The sequence below is a fragment of the Manis javanica genome, chromosome 12, assembly GCF_040802235.1.
Source record: "Manis javanica isolate MJ-LG chromosome 12, MJ_LKY, whole genome shotgun sequence".
NCBI lineage: Eukaryota > Metazoa > Chordata > Mammalia > Pholidota > Manidae > Manis > Manis javanica.
In genome coordinates, this window is record NC_133167.1 from 8,565,714 (window position 1) to 8,580,272 (window position 14,559).

At 35.4% G+C, this 14,559-nt stretch overlaps 1 protein-coding gene across 20 annotated transcripts in view; it reads left to right on the forward strand.

Annotated features, from left to right (window-relative positions):
• The window catches only part of TRIP12 (thyroid hormone receptor interactor 12), a 138,253-nt gene that overhangs the window by 32,429 nt on the left and 91,265 nt on the right, over positions 1 to 14,559 (forward strand). For all 20 annotated transcript variants that reach the window (XM_073218011.1, XM_073218008.1, XM_073218006.1 and 17 more), the window contains exon 2: positions 9,280 to 9,426. In XM_073218011.1, coding sequence (XP_073074112.1) covers positions 9,329 to 9,426 — 98 coding nt within the window. In that variant the 5' untranslated portion in view covers positions 9,280 to 9,328. The remainder of the gene's footprint in view (positions 1 to 9,279; positions 9,427 to 14,559) is intronic.

Here is a 14,559-nt window from a genome sequence, read left to right on the forward strand (position 1 = left end):
AAGCAAAATGTCTAGTTTTAGGCTCTTCATGATATAGTTCATATTTATTTCCAGGACCATGTTCTTACCAGATCCAATTTTTGAATCCCAGTGAACTACTCATCCCTCTGTTTTGACTGACTTTCTCATTCTTTTGTGCCTTCCCTTGCAACTCTGGTTTTTTTTTTTTTTTTTCGCTATCATTAATGTATAATTACATAAACAACATTATGGTTACTAGACTCCCCCTATTATCAAGTCCCCTTGCATTACAGTCACTCACTGTCCATCAGCGCAGCAAGACGCCACAGAATCACCACCTGTCTTCCCCGTGTGCCCCCTCCGTTCCCCCCCTCACATTATGTGCGCTAATCATAATGCCCCGTTTCCCCTTTATCCCTACCTTCCCACCCATCCTCCCCAGTCCCTTTCGCTGTGGTAACTGTTAGTCCATTCTTGGGTTCTGTGAGTCTGCTGCTGTTTTGTTCCATCAGTTTTTTCTTTGTTCTTTTAGTCCACAGAAGAGTGAAATCAATTGATACTTGTCTTTCTCCATCTGGCTTATTTCACTGAGCATAATACCCTCTAGCTTTATCCATGTTGCAAATGGTAGGATTTGTTTTCTTATGGCTGAATAATATTCCATTGTGTATATGCACCACATCTTCTTTATCCATTCATCTACTGATGGACACTTAGGTTGTTTCCATATCTTGGCTATTATAAATAGTGCTGTGATAAACATAGGGGTACATCTATCTTTTTCAAACTGGGCTCCTGCATTCTTAGGGTAAATTCCTAAGAGTGGAATCCCTGGGTCAAGTGGTATTTTGATTTTGAGTTTTTTGAGGAACCTCCATACTGCTTTCCACAATGGTTGAACTAATTTACATTCCCACCAGCAGTGTAGGAGGGTTCCCCTTTCTCCACAATCTCACCAACATTTTTTGTTGTTTGTCTTTTGGATGTTAACCATCCTAACTGGTGTGAGGTGATATCTCATTGTGGCTTTTTAATTTGCATTTCTCTGATGACTAGGGATGTGGAGCATCTTTTCATGTGCCTGTTGGCCATCTGAATTTCTTTGGAGACGTGTCTGTTCAGCTCCTCTGCCCATTTTTTAATTAGCTTATTTGCTTTTTGTTTGTTGAGGTGCTTGAGCTCTTTATATAATTTGGATGTCAACCCCTTATCAGATATGTCATTTATGAATATATTCACCCATACTGTAAGATGTCTTTTTGTTATTTGATGGTGTCTTTTGCTGTACAGAAGCTTTTTAGTTTGATATAGTCCCACTTGTTCATTTTTGCTTTTGTTTCCCTTGCCCGGGGAGATACATTCATGAAGAAGTTGCTCGTGTTTATGTCCAAGAGATTTTTGCCTATGTTTTTTTCTAAGAGTTTTATGGTTTCATGACTTACATTCAGGTCTTTGATCCATTTTGAGTCTACTTTTGTGTATGGGGTTAGACAGTAATCCAGTTTCATTCTCTTACATGTAGCTGCCCAGTTTTGCCAACACCAGCTGTTGAAGAGGCTGTCATTTCCCCATTGTATGTCCATGGCTCCTTTATTGTATATTAATTGACCGTATAGCTTTATATCTGGGCTCTCTAGTCTGTTCCATTGGTCTATGGGTCTGTTCTTGTGCCAGTACCAAATTGTCTTGATTACTGTGGCTTTGTAGTAGAGCTTGAAGTTGGGAAGCGAGATCCCGCCAGCTTTATTCTTCTCAGGATTGCTTTGGCTATTCGAGGTGTTTTGTGGTTCCATATGAATTTTAGAACTATTTGTTCCAGTTTGTTAAAGAATGCTGTTGGTATTTTGATAGGGATTGCATTGAATCTGTAGATTGCTTTAGGCAGGATGGCCATTTTGACAATATTAATTCTTCCTATCCATGAGCACAGGATGTGTTTCCATTTATTGGGTTCTTTAATTTCTCTCATGAGTGTCTTGTAGTTTTCAGGATATAGATCTTTCACTTCCTTGGTTAGGTTTAGTCCTAGGTATTTTATTCTTTTTGATGTAATTGTGAATGGAATTGTTTTCCTGATTTCTCTTTCTGCTAGTTCATTGTTAGTGTATAGGGATGCAACAGATTTCTGTGTATTAATTTTGTGTCCCGCAACTTTGCTGAATTCAGATATTAGATCTAGTAGTTTTGGAGTGGATTCTTTAGGGTTTTTTATGTACAATATCATGTCATCTGCAGACAAGGACAGTTTGACTTCTTCCTTGCCAATCTGGATGCCTTTTATTTCTTTGTATTGTCTGATTGCTGTGGCTAGGACCTCCAGTACTATGTTGAATAAACGTGGGGAGAGTGGGCATCCTTGTCTTGTTCCCGATCTTAAAGGAAAAGCTTTCATCTTCTCACTGTTAAGTATAATGTTGGTTGTGGGTTTGTCATATATGGCCTTTATTATGTTGAGGTACTTGCTCGCTATACCCATTTTGTTGAGAGTGGATGTTGAATTTTGTTGAATGCTTTTTCAGCATCTATGGAGATGATCATGTGGTTTTTTTCCTTCTTTTTGTTGATGTAGTGGATGATATTGATGGATTTTCTATTGTTGTACCATCCTTGCATCCCTGGGATGAATCCCACTTGATCATGATGGATGATCTTTTTGATGTATTTTTGAATGGATTTGCTAATATTTTGTTGAGTATTTTTGCATCTATGTTCATCAGGGATATTGGTCTGTAATTTTCTTTTCTGGTGGGGTCTTTGCCTGGTTTTGGTATTAGAGTGATGCTGGCTTCATAGAATGAGTTTGGAAGTTTTCCCTCTTCTACTTTTTGGAAAACTTTAAGGAGGATGGGTATTAGGTCTTCACTAAATGTTTGATAAAATTCAGCAGTGAAACCATCTGGTTCAGGAGTTTTCTTCTTAGGTAGTTTTTTGATTACCAGTTCAATTTCTTTGCTGGTAATTGGTCTGTTCAGATTTTCTGTTTCTTCCTTGGTCAGCCTTGGAAGGTTGTATTTTTTTAGAAAGTTGTCCTTTTCTTCTAGGTTATCCAGTTTGTTACCATTGCAACTCTGGCTTTTTAAAGCTGTATCTTTTCAACCTGATGAGGGCAAAATTAAGCCACCTTTTCTTCATTTACAATATTACCTTTGATACTGCGTCTGATTACACTTAGTATATTTTATGATAATTATTCATTTAAGGATTGGTCAGCTAAACTGATTTTTTTCAAAGAATTGTAAAAGGGTTAGCATCCTCAAGATTGCTCCCAAGCTTGGAACATCATGGTTCTCTAATGCCTTATTTTTTTTTGTTAAAGTATCATTATATACAATCTTACGATGGTTTTGTATAAACAACACAGTGGTTTCAACATTCATTCATAGTATCAGTTGCCCACTCCCTCCATTGCAGTCACTGTCTATCAACGTAGTAAGATGTTATAGAGTCATTAATTGTCTTTGTGCTTCAGTGCCTTCCCTGTGGCCTGCCTATATTGTGATTGCAAATTATTGTGTCCCTAATGCCCTAGTTCTTCCCCTTTGGTGTAACCACTAGTCCCTTCTCAGTTCTGTGAGTCTACTGCTATTTTGTTCCTTCTTTTTGCTTTGTTTTTATATTCCACAAATAATTGAAATGTGGTATTTGTTTTTCTCTGCCTGGCTTATTTCACTGAGCATAATACCCTCTATATCCATCCATGTTGCAAATGGCAGGATTTCTTTTCTTTTTATATGCCTTAACTTCTTAAAAAAGGTAAATGTATAATTATCGTTCAGTTATACAGAGCATGGACTTAGGTCAAGTCTGTGTTTAAATGCTGGCCTTGTCACCTGTTGGCTTTGTGGCCTTAGGGTTATTTTAACTTACTTTGTGCCACAATTCTTTTGAAGGAAGGTTACTTCCAGTACCTGTTTTGTAAGGTTGTTATGAAAGCTAAATGAAAGGTCCTTAACCTGGTACATGGTAAACACAGAATAAACATTACCCATAATTGTTTTTATTTTAGTGTTCACTTCAGAATCTGTATTTTTCCACTAAATATTGTTTTCTAGTATTAAAAAAATAACTTGAAAATACTAGTTTTACACATTGTATAATATCCCATCATGACACTGAAGCCCCTAAATTGAGTTAATCTTTAGCAGACCTCATTCTTGGATAACTTAAATTTTTCCCCTGTAGTCAGTGACTCTTTAATTTCTCTACAAAATCATTTTTAACTGGAAAAGGCAATAAATTTCTCCCAGTTTTCCTACTGCAAACTAATGTTTTATTTTCTAAACTAATTTTTAGTTCATTAAAGGTTTATGAATCACTTCGCACTATTCTTTAACAGATACAGCTACTGAGTTTGACATTTGACTTGTAATAGTAACTAACTGCAAGTTTTGTATTGCCTCCTTTTAAAGTGAAATATAAACTGTCCCAAATGGTTGTATAGACATTTTTCTGTCATTTTTCCTCTCCAGTTCCTTTCTTGCTGAGGATGGGGAACTTGATGACTCTTATCCTTTTTTCCCAGATACACCAGTCATTGAATTGTATATAAAAGGCACTCATTAAATGGCAGCTATCATGTGTTAGGCACTTTCTAAGAGTCTTATATGCATTGCCTCAATATTTCAACCCTAAAGTTAATATTATGTCTAATTTAAAGGAGAAAGAAACAGGTAAAGTTAAGGTACTTGTGGGTCGTACTGTTATTAAGTAGCAGAGCCAGGATTTGAGTCTGGTAGAGGGGATTTAGAGCGGTAAGGACCTTGAGAAGTGGGGATTGTTTTTATTTGCCTCTTACTGGAGAGAAAAAATGACAGAAAAATGTCTACAAAACCATTTGGGATAGTTTATATTTCACCTTTCAATCCTTTGCACTTCAGAAAGCTTAAAGGTTATTCATTCCCATTTTAAAGACAGTCTTGTTTGAAGTTCTTGCCATTCTTAAGCAAGAAGACTTCTATTTTATAAGCAAGGGTGACCTCTATTCCATTTTATTGTAGAGTTGTTTTTAATAGTGCCACTAGTGTGTTTGACTTAGCATAATTTCTCCTAAGATCTAGACATTTCCTTTTTTATCTAATGTAAGTAGTTGTTCATGTCTGTAGTTTTGGATGCCATTACTTGGAATCTGTAGGTCCAAATGCCAGTGCTTGTTGTGTGCCGGGCACTTAATTTTCTAACACTTTGGTTTCCTTACCTGTAAAGTAGGAATAATAAAATGGTTTATAAGGCTCACTGGCACATTTATATTTTGCTTACTAGAATAAACAAATGAATAAAGTGCTATCCAAATTGTGTTTATTACTGTTATTAACTCGTCTCATAATCTGAAGTTAAGGCATATATCCTTGGGAGGACCACATCTGAAAATAGGGTGCGTAAGAAATGAGAGGAGGGGAGGGAGGAAGGGGTGGGTAAGTGAGATTCACTTTAAATATGAAAGCTGAAAACATTTTGCAGATACTGCATGGGATATAAGTATTAGCTTTTTCTAAAGAAAGTTATTTTTACTGTAAAAATAATGCCACTTTTCTTTAGTTTTTAGAATTGCCTATCAAATAGGGAATGGGTAGTAAGTACATGAGTTAACATATTAGCTCGTTTGGGGCTATTGATGACCCTGCTGTGGGTTTCTAAACTGGAGATTTGTTCTCCAGTTTATCAAACGTCTTTTATGTGATTTAAAATGCTGCATGAATACTAACTTTGGTATCAGCTTTCCTTTCTCAGACTTGTGGTGATTTAACTAAGAACTACCACATCCGAAAATTAACTTTTGCAATTGATTTCTCTCAGAATTCTGAAAGTTTTGCACCAAATGAACTGTTGAACTTGTTTTTTTCCCCTAGCCTTAACCTCTCTTCTGTGATTTTGAGTTACAAATAGAGGAAAATCATTTTCCAAAATGTTTGCAGTTGAAGCTTCCTTGAAAGAATATCTAAGAAATTTTAAGAATGAATTTTGAAATACCAGTTAATATAAAATTCTGTTTTTCCTGAAGTTCTGTTTGTCTGAAGAACTAAGTACTTCTTCAAATGCCATTTAACCTGAAAAATGACTAAATTTGTTGGACACTTAAAGCTATGAACGAAGTCATCATCAGGTTGTGTATAATCTTGAACATACCCATCAGTGTTTTTATGCTTTTTCTATTGACTTCAAAGTCATATATGCACCATCTATTTTATTTCAGTGAATTAGGACGTAATAACAAAGATTTTATGCGAAATTTCACAGAAATTATGATACATCCATGGTTAGAAGAGTAGTGTATTCCAGGACTTGATAGGGTTTAATAGACTGGACTTAAAACTTAAGGTTTCATCATTATGAGATAACCTATTAAGGTGGAATCCTTGAGTTCATAATCATTTCAGGTTATTTAAAAACACAAACTAGCAGTATAGTTCTTTGTGTATGTATGTGTCTTCAAATTTAGTAAAATATGGTAGGCCTAAGTAATTGGTCAAGACAGTATAGACTATTCATATAACAAGAAAGGAGATCATTGCATAGTGAAAACTTTTGGTCTCTTAGCTGGAAGCAAAGAGGAGTTAAAGTTGATTGGAGTTGAGGTAGTGGTGATCCCTGGAAAGCGTAGATCTTCTCAGTCTCAGAATTCGGAGGACATGTTCCTCAACAGATGATTTGAACTTTCTTCATTTTAATTTGTAATGTAAGGGGTTGAATTTGTTCATCCTTGAGAGTCCTTTACAACCCTTGATTTATTGATATTCGGCAGAGGGAGAGATCTTAGATGTATCATAATATTAATCTTATACTTACCTTTTGGGAATTCACATTACAAAGTTTACAGAGTCTGGCCTCTCTTCCTTAAAGATCATCTTATGCTTTAAAAGCAGATAGCACTTTGATAAATATCTGTCTTACTTGCCATTCTTCCTCTCTTAAATCTCAAGAATTGTCCATGAAAGGTTGTTGGTTGATTATGGTGCTGGTTAACAAGCTCTGAAGATATTAGCAGCATTATTTATTAAGGTTACTTCGGTAACTATAAGTCAAAATAACCAGTGTGACTTGTATTCATTTGACTGACCCTCATGACATACAGTAGGCATTTAATAGCAAGAAGTGGGCAGGTGGGGTCTACCAACCCTGTTTATTGAGAAGAATTTTCTTTGCCTTTCACAGTGGAAGTGGCAGTACCATGCTGTTTTCTTGTATCTGTGCTGTTTAGGGTCCAAGTGAAATGGCATTGAGATGGTGAAGTAGTAAAACTGCTTGGATGAATTCTGAAATAGACAAGCCTTTTATTTAATTCTTTAATGGGGTGTAGTTGTTCTCTAGTGCAGTGCAACCAGGAGAGTGCTTTTTAAAACATGACTCCAATTTCTGCACCCACAGACTCAGAATCTCTGAGAGCAGAGGTCAGGCAGTCATGTTTTGACGAAGCTTGCCAGGTGACTAATGCTCACCCTTAGAAACACTTTGTTTTCTTTATAGCAAAATTCACTTTTGAAACTGCATTGCTAGAATTTTAAGACTGTTGTTGACTGGTTTATGGTGAAATTTCTCCCAGTATATTACTATAACCACAAGTATTCTTTATATTTTTCTGAATGAATGTTTGTAGTAATTACTATAATAGTATGTACTGAGCCCTTGATGACAGGCACTGTGTTAAGTAGTTTATGTGGATTTCCCCATTTAGTCCTCACAACTGCCTGTGATGTAAGTTTCTTATCCCCATTTGATAGACTAATGCAGAGAGGTCATACAAGGTCGTACAGCTTGTTGGTAGTGGAGTCAGAATTCAAACTCAGCCAGAGGCAGTTTCATTCCAGAGCCCTAACTTGTAACTACATACTATGCTAGAGTGACCTACCTAACGGGCTTCCAGAGGTGATTCATTCTGTCTCAGATTTCAGATCCCAGTCCTCTTTCTCAAAGGCAGTCAGTATTAACACAGTCTGTCTTACGAATCATTCCATCAATTTTCAAGGTGTAGACAGTATATAAAGATACATATGTAAAGCCTTTGAAATATATATATATACACACAGATGAGAGCAACCCCTAACATATTGGGGAGTTATTTCCATATCAGTACACATAAACTTAACCTTCCTCTTTCTCTCTCTCTCTCTCTTAATGTTTCTATAGTATTTTTTATTTTTCTTTCTAAAATTGACAGTGATTAGGCTAATGATTTGAACTGACTAAAGTTTATTTAAATATAATGATGTGGGCTTGTGTGACAGGAAACAATCCTTTTCTACTGAATTGAATCAACGTGTAACTCAAAAAAGAAAACCCTTTCCTGTTACAGTACATAAAATCTCTTAAAATCCTGTGGTAGATTTAGTTATGATGAATTTACATTCTTTTCAACACCAGTTTCTGTGTGATAATGATCATTTGTTTTCTTCCCTCCCTAGTAAATCTAAGAACTCTATTTGGAGTTTGACTGGAGGCTTAAGGAAAGTTGTGTGAAAGATTTGACTTATACAAATTGTAATTCTGATAGTAATATTGGCCTCTTTTATCAGTTAAACTGATTTTCTTTGAGTATCAGCATTTTTCTTGTATAATAACTTTTTTATAGGAAGTTCAGATTGACTAAAAACTGTTTTGAGCTAACTTGTTAAACTTAAGAAGTACATTCAACAGTTTCTTGTTGCTGATAATTAAGTGAGGTAGGTAATACACGACTTACTAGATGAGGCAAATGAAATCTAGAGATTACGTCTCTTGGCTGAGATCACAGCCAGCACAAGCTAATGTTGAAGTCCAGAATATCTGGGCCCATTTCTCAGTTAGTTCACTGTACTTGAGCTGCTTTCTCCTTAGTTTTACAATTTTCTTTTTATTTGTGATTTCATTTGTTAGTTGCAGCAATGCTGTGAGGTAGGCATGGCCTATGTTGTTGTTTATCCCGAGGCCGTGGTTGTGTAAGAGCAGGCTCCTTTTGTACTGTTCTACCACATGGCTTGAGCCAAGGTGTTGTGACTTCAGATGCAATGTTCTTTTCTACATGGTATTAGAAATGTAGAAACAAAGATTTCTGCTTGTGCCGTTTTCTTTGAATTGGGAATTTCCTGGGTGTTTCAGGAGAAATCTGTTGATTTTATGTGTTTAGGGTCAGGACCACATGCCTTGAATTTGGTATATTCCTGACATTTTAATAACACATTAGTCAGTCAGATTTTACAGTTTAATTAATAGTGCAGGGGAGGGCTGTACAGTCTAATTGTTTATGTAAAATTTTCCCATCATCTTTGGTTCCTCTCAGTGTGTTTTCTGTGTTTTATCATGTATAGCTGATTTATTATTTTTTTCTCATTTTTTTTTTCCTTTTAGTGAATGGTAGTGTCTAGAAAGGGTATGTCCCTTCAAGAGAGAGGTGCCAATGTCCAACCGGCCTAATAACAATCCAGGGGGGTCACTGCGACGTTCACAGAGGAACACTGCCGGGGCCCAACCACAAGACGACTCGATAGGAGGAAGGTATGTATTTAATGATAATTTGATAAGTAACTGGGAATAAAAATATTCTTCTAAAAACCTCATTATGGGGATCAGAACAAATGGTTCACACGAGTGGATAATTTTTTCCCCTAAGTTTCGAGCCAAATAGCACAAATAAAACTAGAATTCAAAGTAACACTATAATAATTTCCCAAATAGGTTGGGCTCAAAAAATAGTCCTCCGTCATTGCCATTATCAAAAATCTACTTCAGGGTTGTTTTGTTTGCCTCTTCTCTTTTCACTTCCCTAAACACGTGCTACAACACATCTTTAATCATGTGTGGTCCCTTTCTTTATATCTTGACTGGATTCACTTTATTGAAAGAGAAGGCATCATTTGTTTTAAGATCGTGAGTTTCAAGAACTGGGTTTTGAATTTTTTCCCCATTTTACTTGGTGACAACATGAATGCTGCAAGGCTGGTGAGCAGTCTGATGCTGTTAGCACATCCCTTATCATTCTCTCACTGGTCTGGTGTTAGCTGGGCTTTTTATTTGGAGTAGTACAGGAGGTAGTGTGAAGAACTAGATGCCTTCTCTTGAATGTAAAATTCCTTGTCTGATTTAGCCAAGAACTGTCATTTTATGCATAAAATATTCAGAACTTTACTTGGTAAGTTCTGATTCTTCAGTCCATGGACTAATGATGTTTACCTTATAATAAAGGCAAAATTCTAATATTCCCTGATGGAGCGTTTTTAGGCATTACCATGTATATATTGCGTATTGCTTAAAAATTTTGAATAGCAAGTGTAAAGAATAAACACATGTTGACATTAGGCTATTTTAGTAGTTGAGACAGACGTGGACTTTGCATTAAGACAGCCTTATATGCAGTTATGCCTCTGCCGCTAACGAGCTGTGAGTCTTTTGTTTATATTTTTCAAGAAACCTCAGTTTCTTAGTCCACCCAGTGGGGATACCTTATCGGTTAACTTCAGTAATGGAGTATGTTAAGCTCTTAGCACAATGCTTAGTAGAGTTTTGTTCTGAAACTGTTTTTTGCTTTTTTACATTCAGATTATTCTTTGGAGGAGCCACACTTTATGCCATTTACAAAAAATACACTCCCCCATTACAAAAATATGACATACTTATTTTAGAAATTTGGAAAATACACACAATCATAAAGAAAAGACCATAATTCCAGTCTGCTTGTAACCACTGTTAACATCAGCATATTTCTTTGTAGTCTTTAAAAAAAATTTTTTTTTTTACTGCATATATGTGCACATAAGTAACTTGTACCTTTCAAACAACTGCAGTTTCATACACACTAATCCTCAGGTTCTGTTTAGATTCTCGGTCACGACTGACACATATTTTGGGCTGTCACATTGCTACTAAAATCCACAAGTGTTTATCTTTTCTGCATGTTAGTGTTATGTTAAATTATTTAAATATTTTGTATTTAAAAATTGTAAGTGGTAAACAAATGGAAATGGTTCCTACTACTGACTAAGATGCATTGGTTTAAATAACTTTAAGTTGTAATCAAGGTGGAACTCTTTGGGAATGGCAAATCTCCATAGTTTTTGTGCTTAAAGCCAATCAATTATATATATGCTCAGTTATGAAGGAAAATACTAAGTGTGTTTGCAATGGCAGGAAACATACCAAAAAAATATAAAGAAAAGTGTAATTAGCGTTTTTATAGCTTTAATTCCTCCCTCTTTTTCAGTAACATAGCCCCATTTCAGTTCTCAAAATTTCACGTTTAACATGTCTTCAAAAAATATTTCCCACAAAAGTAGTACACAAAAGAGGTTTGATTTTTTTTAGCCTTGTATCATACGTGTCATTCCCTATGTCCTTAAAAATTCCGTCTTTAAAAATTGTTTATAACTACAACTTTTAAAGTCTTTTTGTTCAATCATATGTCTATACCATAATTTACCAATTTTTTTTGCTGTTGTTGTTATCATTAATCTACAATTAGATGAAGAACATTATGTCTACTAGGCTCCCCCCTTCATCACTGCTTGTTTTCTCTGTGTTGCACAGCCCTCCCCATACCCCTCCCCCCACATTATACATGCTAATAGTAATGCCCCCTTTCTTTTTCCCCCCCTTATTCCTCCCTTCCCACCCATCCTCCCCAGCCCCTTTCCTTTTGGTAACTGTTAGTCCATTCTTGGGTTCTGTGATTCTGCTGCTGTTTTGTTCCTTCAGTTTTTCTTTGTTTTTATACTCCACATATGAGTGAAATCCTTTGGTGCTTGTCTCCCTCTGCCTGGCTTATTTCACTGAGCATAATACCCTCTAGCTCCATCCATGTTGTTGCAAGTGGTAGGATTTGTTTTCTTCTTATGGCTGAATAATATTCCATTGTGTATATGTACCACATCTTCTTTATCCATTTGTCTACTGATGGACACTTAGGTTGCTTCCATTTCTTGACTATTGTAAATAGTGCTGCGATAAACACTTTGAGTATAGATTTTTCCTATTTTTATATGGATAAGTATGATTACAACATAGAAATTTAGAACTTTAGCCAAAAAATTCTTACCAGTTGACTTAGACATTTGTGCCTTGGAATTTCATTTTGCCTCTTTAGTTTGAAAGGGACCTTTTCATCAGATTCCAGACTGACTTGAAACCCCAGTAAAGTGTGCTATCCTGGCAATGATCTATCCTCTCAGAAACCTCTCCAGTGATGTTTGGTAGGGGATTGCCATTAATTGGGAAAGAGCGATTACAACTATATTCATTCTCTTTATCTGACTCGTGTGGTTTAGCTTTCCTAAGTAAAATGATGTAACAGCTTTTGTTTAAAAAACAAAAACAAAAATTAGTGGATAAGGCGTGTAAATGAATTCATGGCGATAGAGTGATTCAGGTAATGGTAATAAATAACAGCATCTTCTACAAGAGCACTGGTGGGGGTTTTAAATTAGAAATTTTTAATATTCTTTCAATTGAGACAGAAACTCTTGGGAGCTAAATTTGTATAATCCCTGTTTTCTAAATGGAGTAGTTTGCTCAACTATTTATACAGCTAGTGTGTAGAGTCAGGGATTGATTTTTAACCTCTTGACTCTAAAGGCGGTGATCTTTTCATTATGCTAAACTGTTTTTACTACACTAACCATTAATCCATGTGATGAAGGACTTAGAGGAGGGTATGAAGTACTTAAAATTGAAGAGTGTTAACTCGGTTTAAAATTTAAGTAGCAGTTCTTGGCTCCTAGAATTTTAAAATTCATTCATTTTTGATCCACTTCATTTTCTTCTGAAGGTGCATTAAGCTGTCTTCTTTCTGTAGCTTCCTTCCTGTAGCCACTCGTGCTTTTTCCCCAAATCAAGATTGTTTTTTTATTTTTATTTTTATTTTTTAAGAATTGTTTCACTCACTCTTAAGATAAAAGTAAGTTGGATCTTTGGAGAATATTTAATCTCTCCTGACTACTCTCTGGTCTTTTTCACCCATCCACCATCTCTATCCATAATGAAACAGGACACCTTACTCCTCCTCTATTATATTTTCTTTGATTATATTTTGGGGCTCTAGCTGACCTGTTCCTCTTCTCTGTTCTCTTTTTTCTTTAGGAAGTCACTCCTTTCCACTGCTTGCTTCTCTGTTCCCACTTTTAGCACAGGTATTTTTAGGCCACCCCTCCCTCTTGGCTGTGCAGTAGCATTTTCGTTATATCGTGTCCTTTTTCTTGTTTTTCTCAAATGGCAGTGGTGGGATTGAATTTAGTTTTATGGCAGCTTTGATTAAGATTACTATTGTGATTGCTTCTTTTCCATTGTTTTTCTTATCAAAACACAGTATGTTGAGAATAAAAGACTGGGATGCTACAGGAAAATTAAGAAAAATAAAATAATCTCAATCCAATCACCCAGAGATAATGATGTGAATATTTCTACTTTGTGTTTCTGCTTCATGATTTTCTTTGATGTGAAAGCCACTGATTAAATTTGGGCCTCCGATTTTTTTCATTTTGAAAATGATTGTGATTTTATGAAGTTAAATTCCTAAAATGGGTTTATAGCACCAAAGGATGCCAATGTTTTGGAGACTTTTAGCAGATCGTTTCTTGCAAATTTGATTTCATAGTGGATATGTGACCCTGAATGACATAATTTGTAAATACTATCTCATGGACATTAAGTTGTATACCCTGAGAACACTTTATCCTCCTTTTCAAAAAAGTAACTATGGAATGATTTGAAAATTTACTCAATCTCTTTTCTTACCAGATCTGAGAGGTTTTTTTTAGAAATGGAATAAAAACAAAAGCCAATTCCTACAGATGAATGTAAAGACTATAAAGACCTGGAGTTTTTTAGTAGTTGATCTATTCTTAGTCTTTAGAAAGTACATTCTGTTACAGGTTTGAACCCTAAAAATGAAACTATTACAGATCCAAGAAATATATTTCCTTTCCTTGAAAAATTAATTTTGTATCTTCTTTCAAGAATTGAATTCTTCTGGGAAAATGAAAGAAAAAAATAAAGAAACCAAGACAAGGAACTTTAGATATTCTTTTTTGAAGAGGTGGTGGAACTTGTATGATACATTAAGACTGCATGGCATTCTTACAGATAGGATTTAGAATCTTGAAGTTTTCAGTGACTTAGTTCCTTTGGGATGGTGTTCAGAATGAGAGATTTTAAAAATTATAGACAACAGCTTTGGTATTAATTAAACTTGGTTATTCTCATCAGAATATGCTCTTTTACATTATTACATGAAGGATGGATGTTGACTGTGAATTACATTAGTTGCATCTGCTACATTACTGTCTCATGTCTATAACACCAGCTTCTCTGGGTATACAGTAATGCATGCTTCCTTTTATTACTTATGTAAATCTCTTCTAAGCATTGCTAGAGGTGAAAACAGTCTCTAACAACTGAAAAGTTGTGTTGCGTCCCTCAGACTACCTCTTAGAACAATGCTGACAAAAGGATTTGATGTATTATAAATAATCCAATCAGGTATCAATAATGGAATCTTTTGAATATGTTTGGAATATTTTGTCATAAATTCTTTATCTCTCAAGAATTTGGTTTTTGGTGTGTTTTCTATTGATCAGTGCTTTAAATTCTTAGCAAATGTCACTCCATTGGTTTTATGTAAGCATGTTTATTTGCGATTTA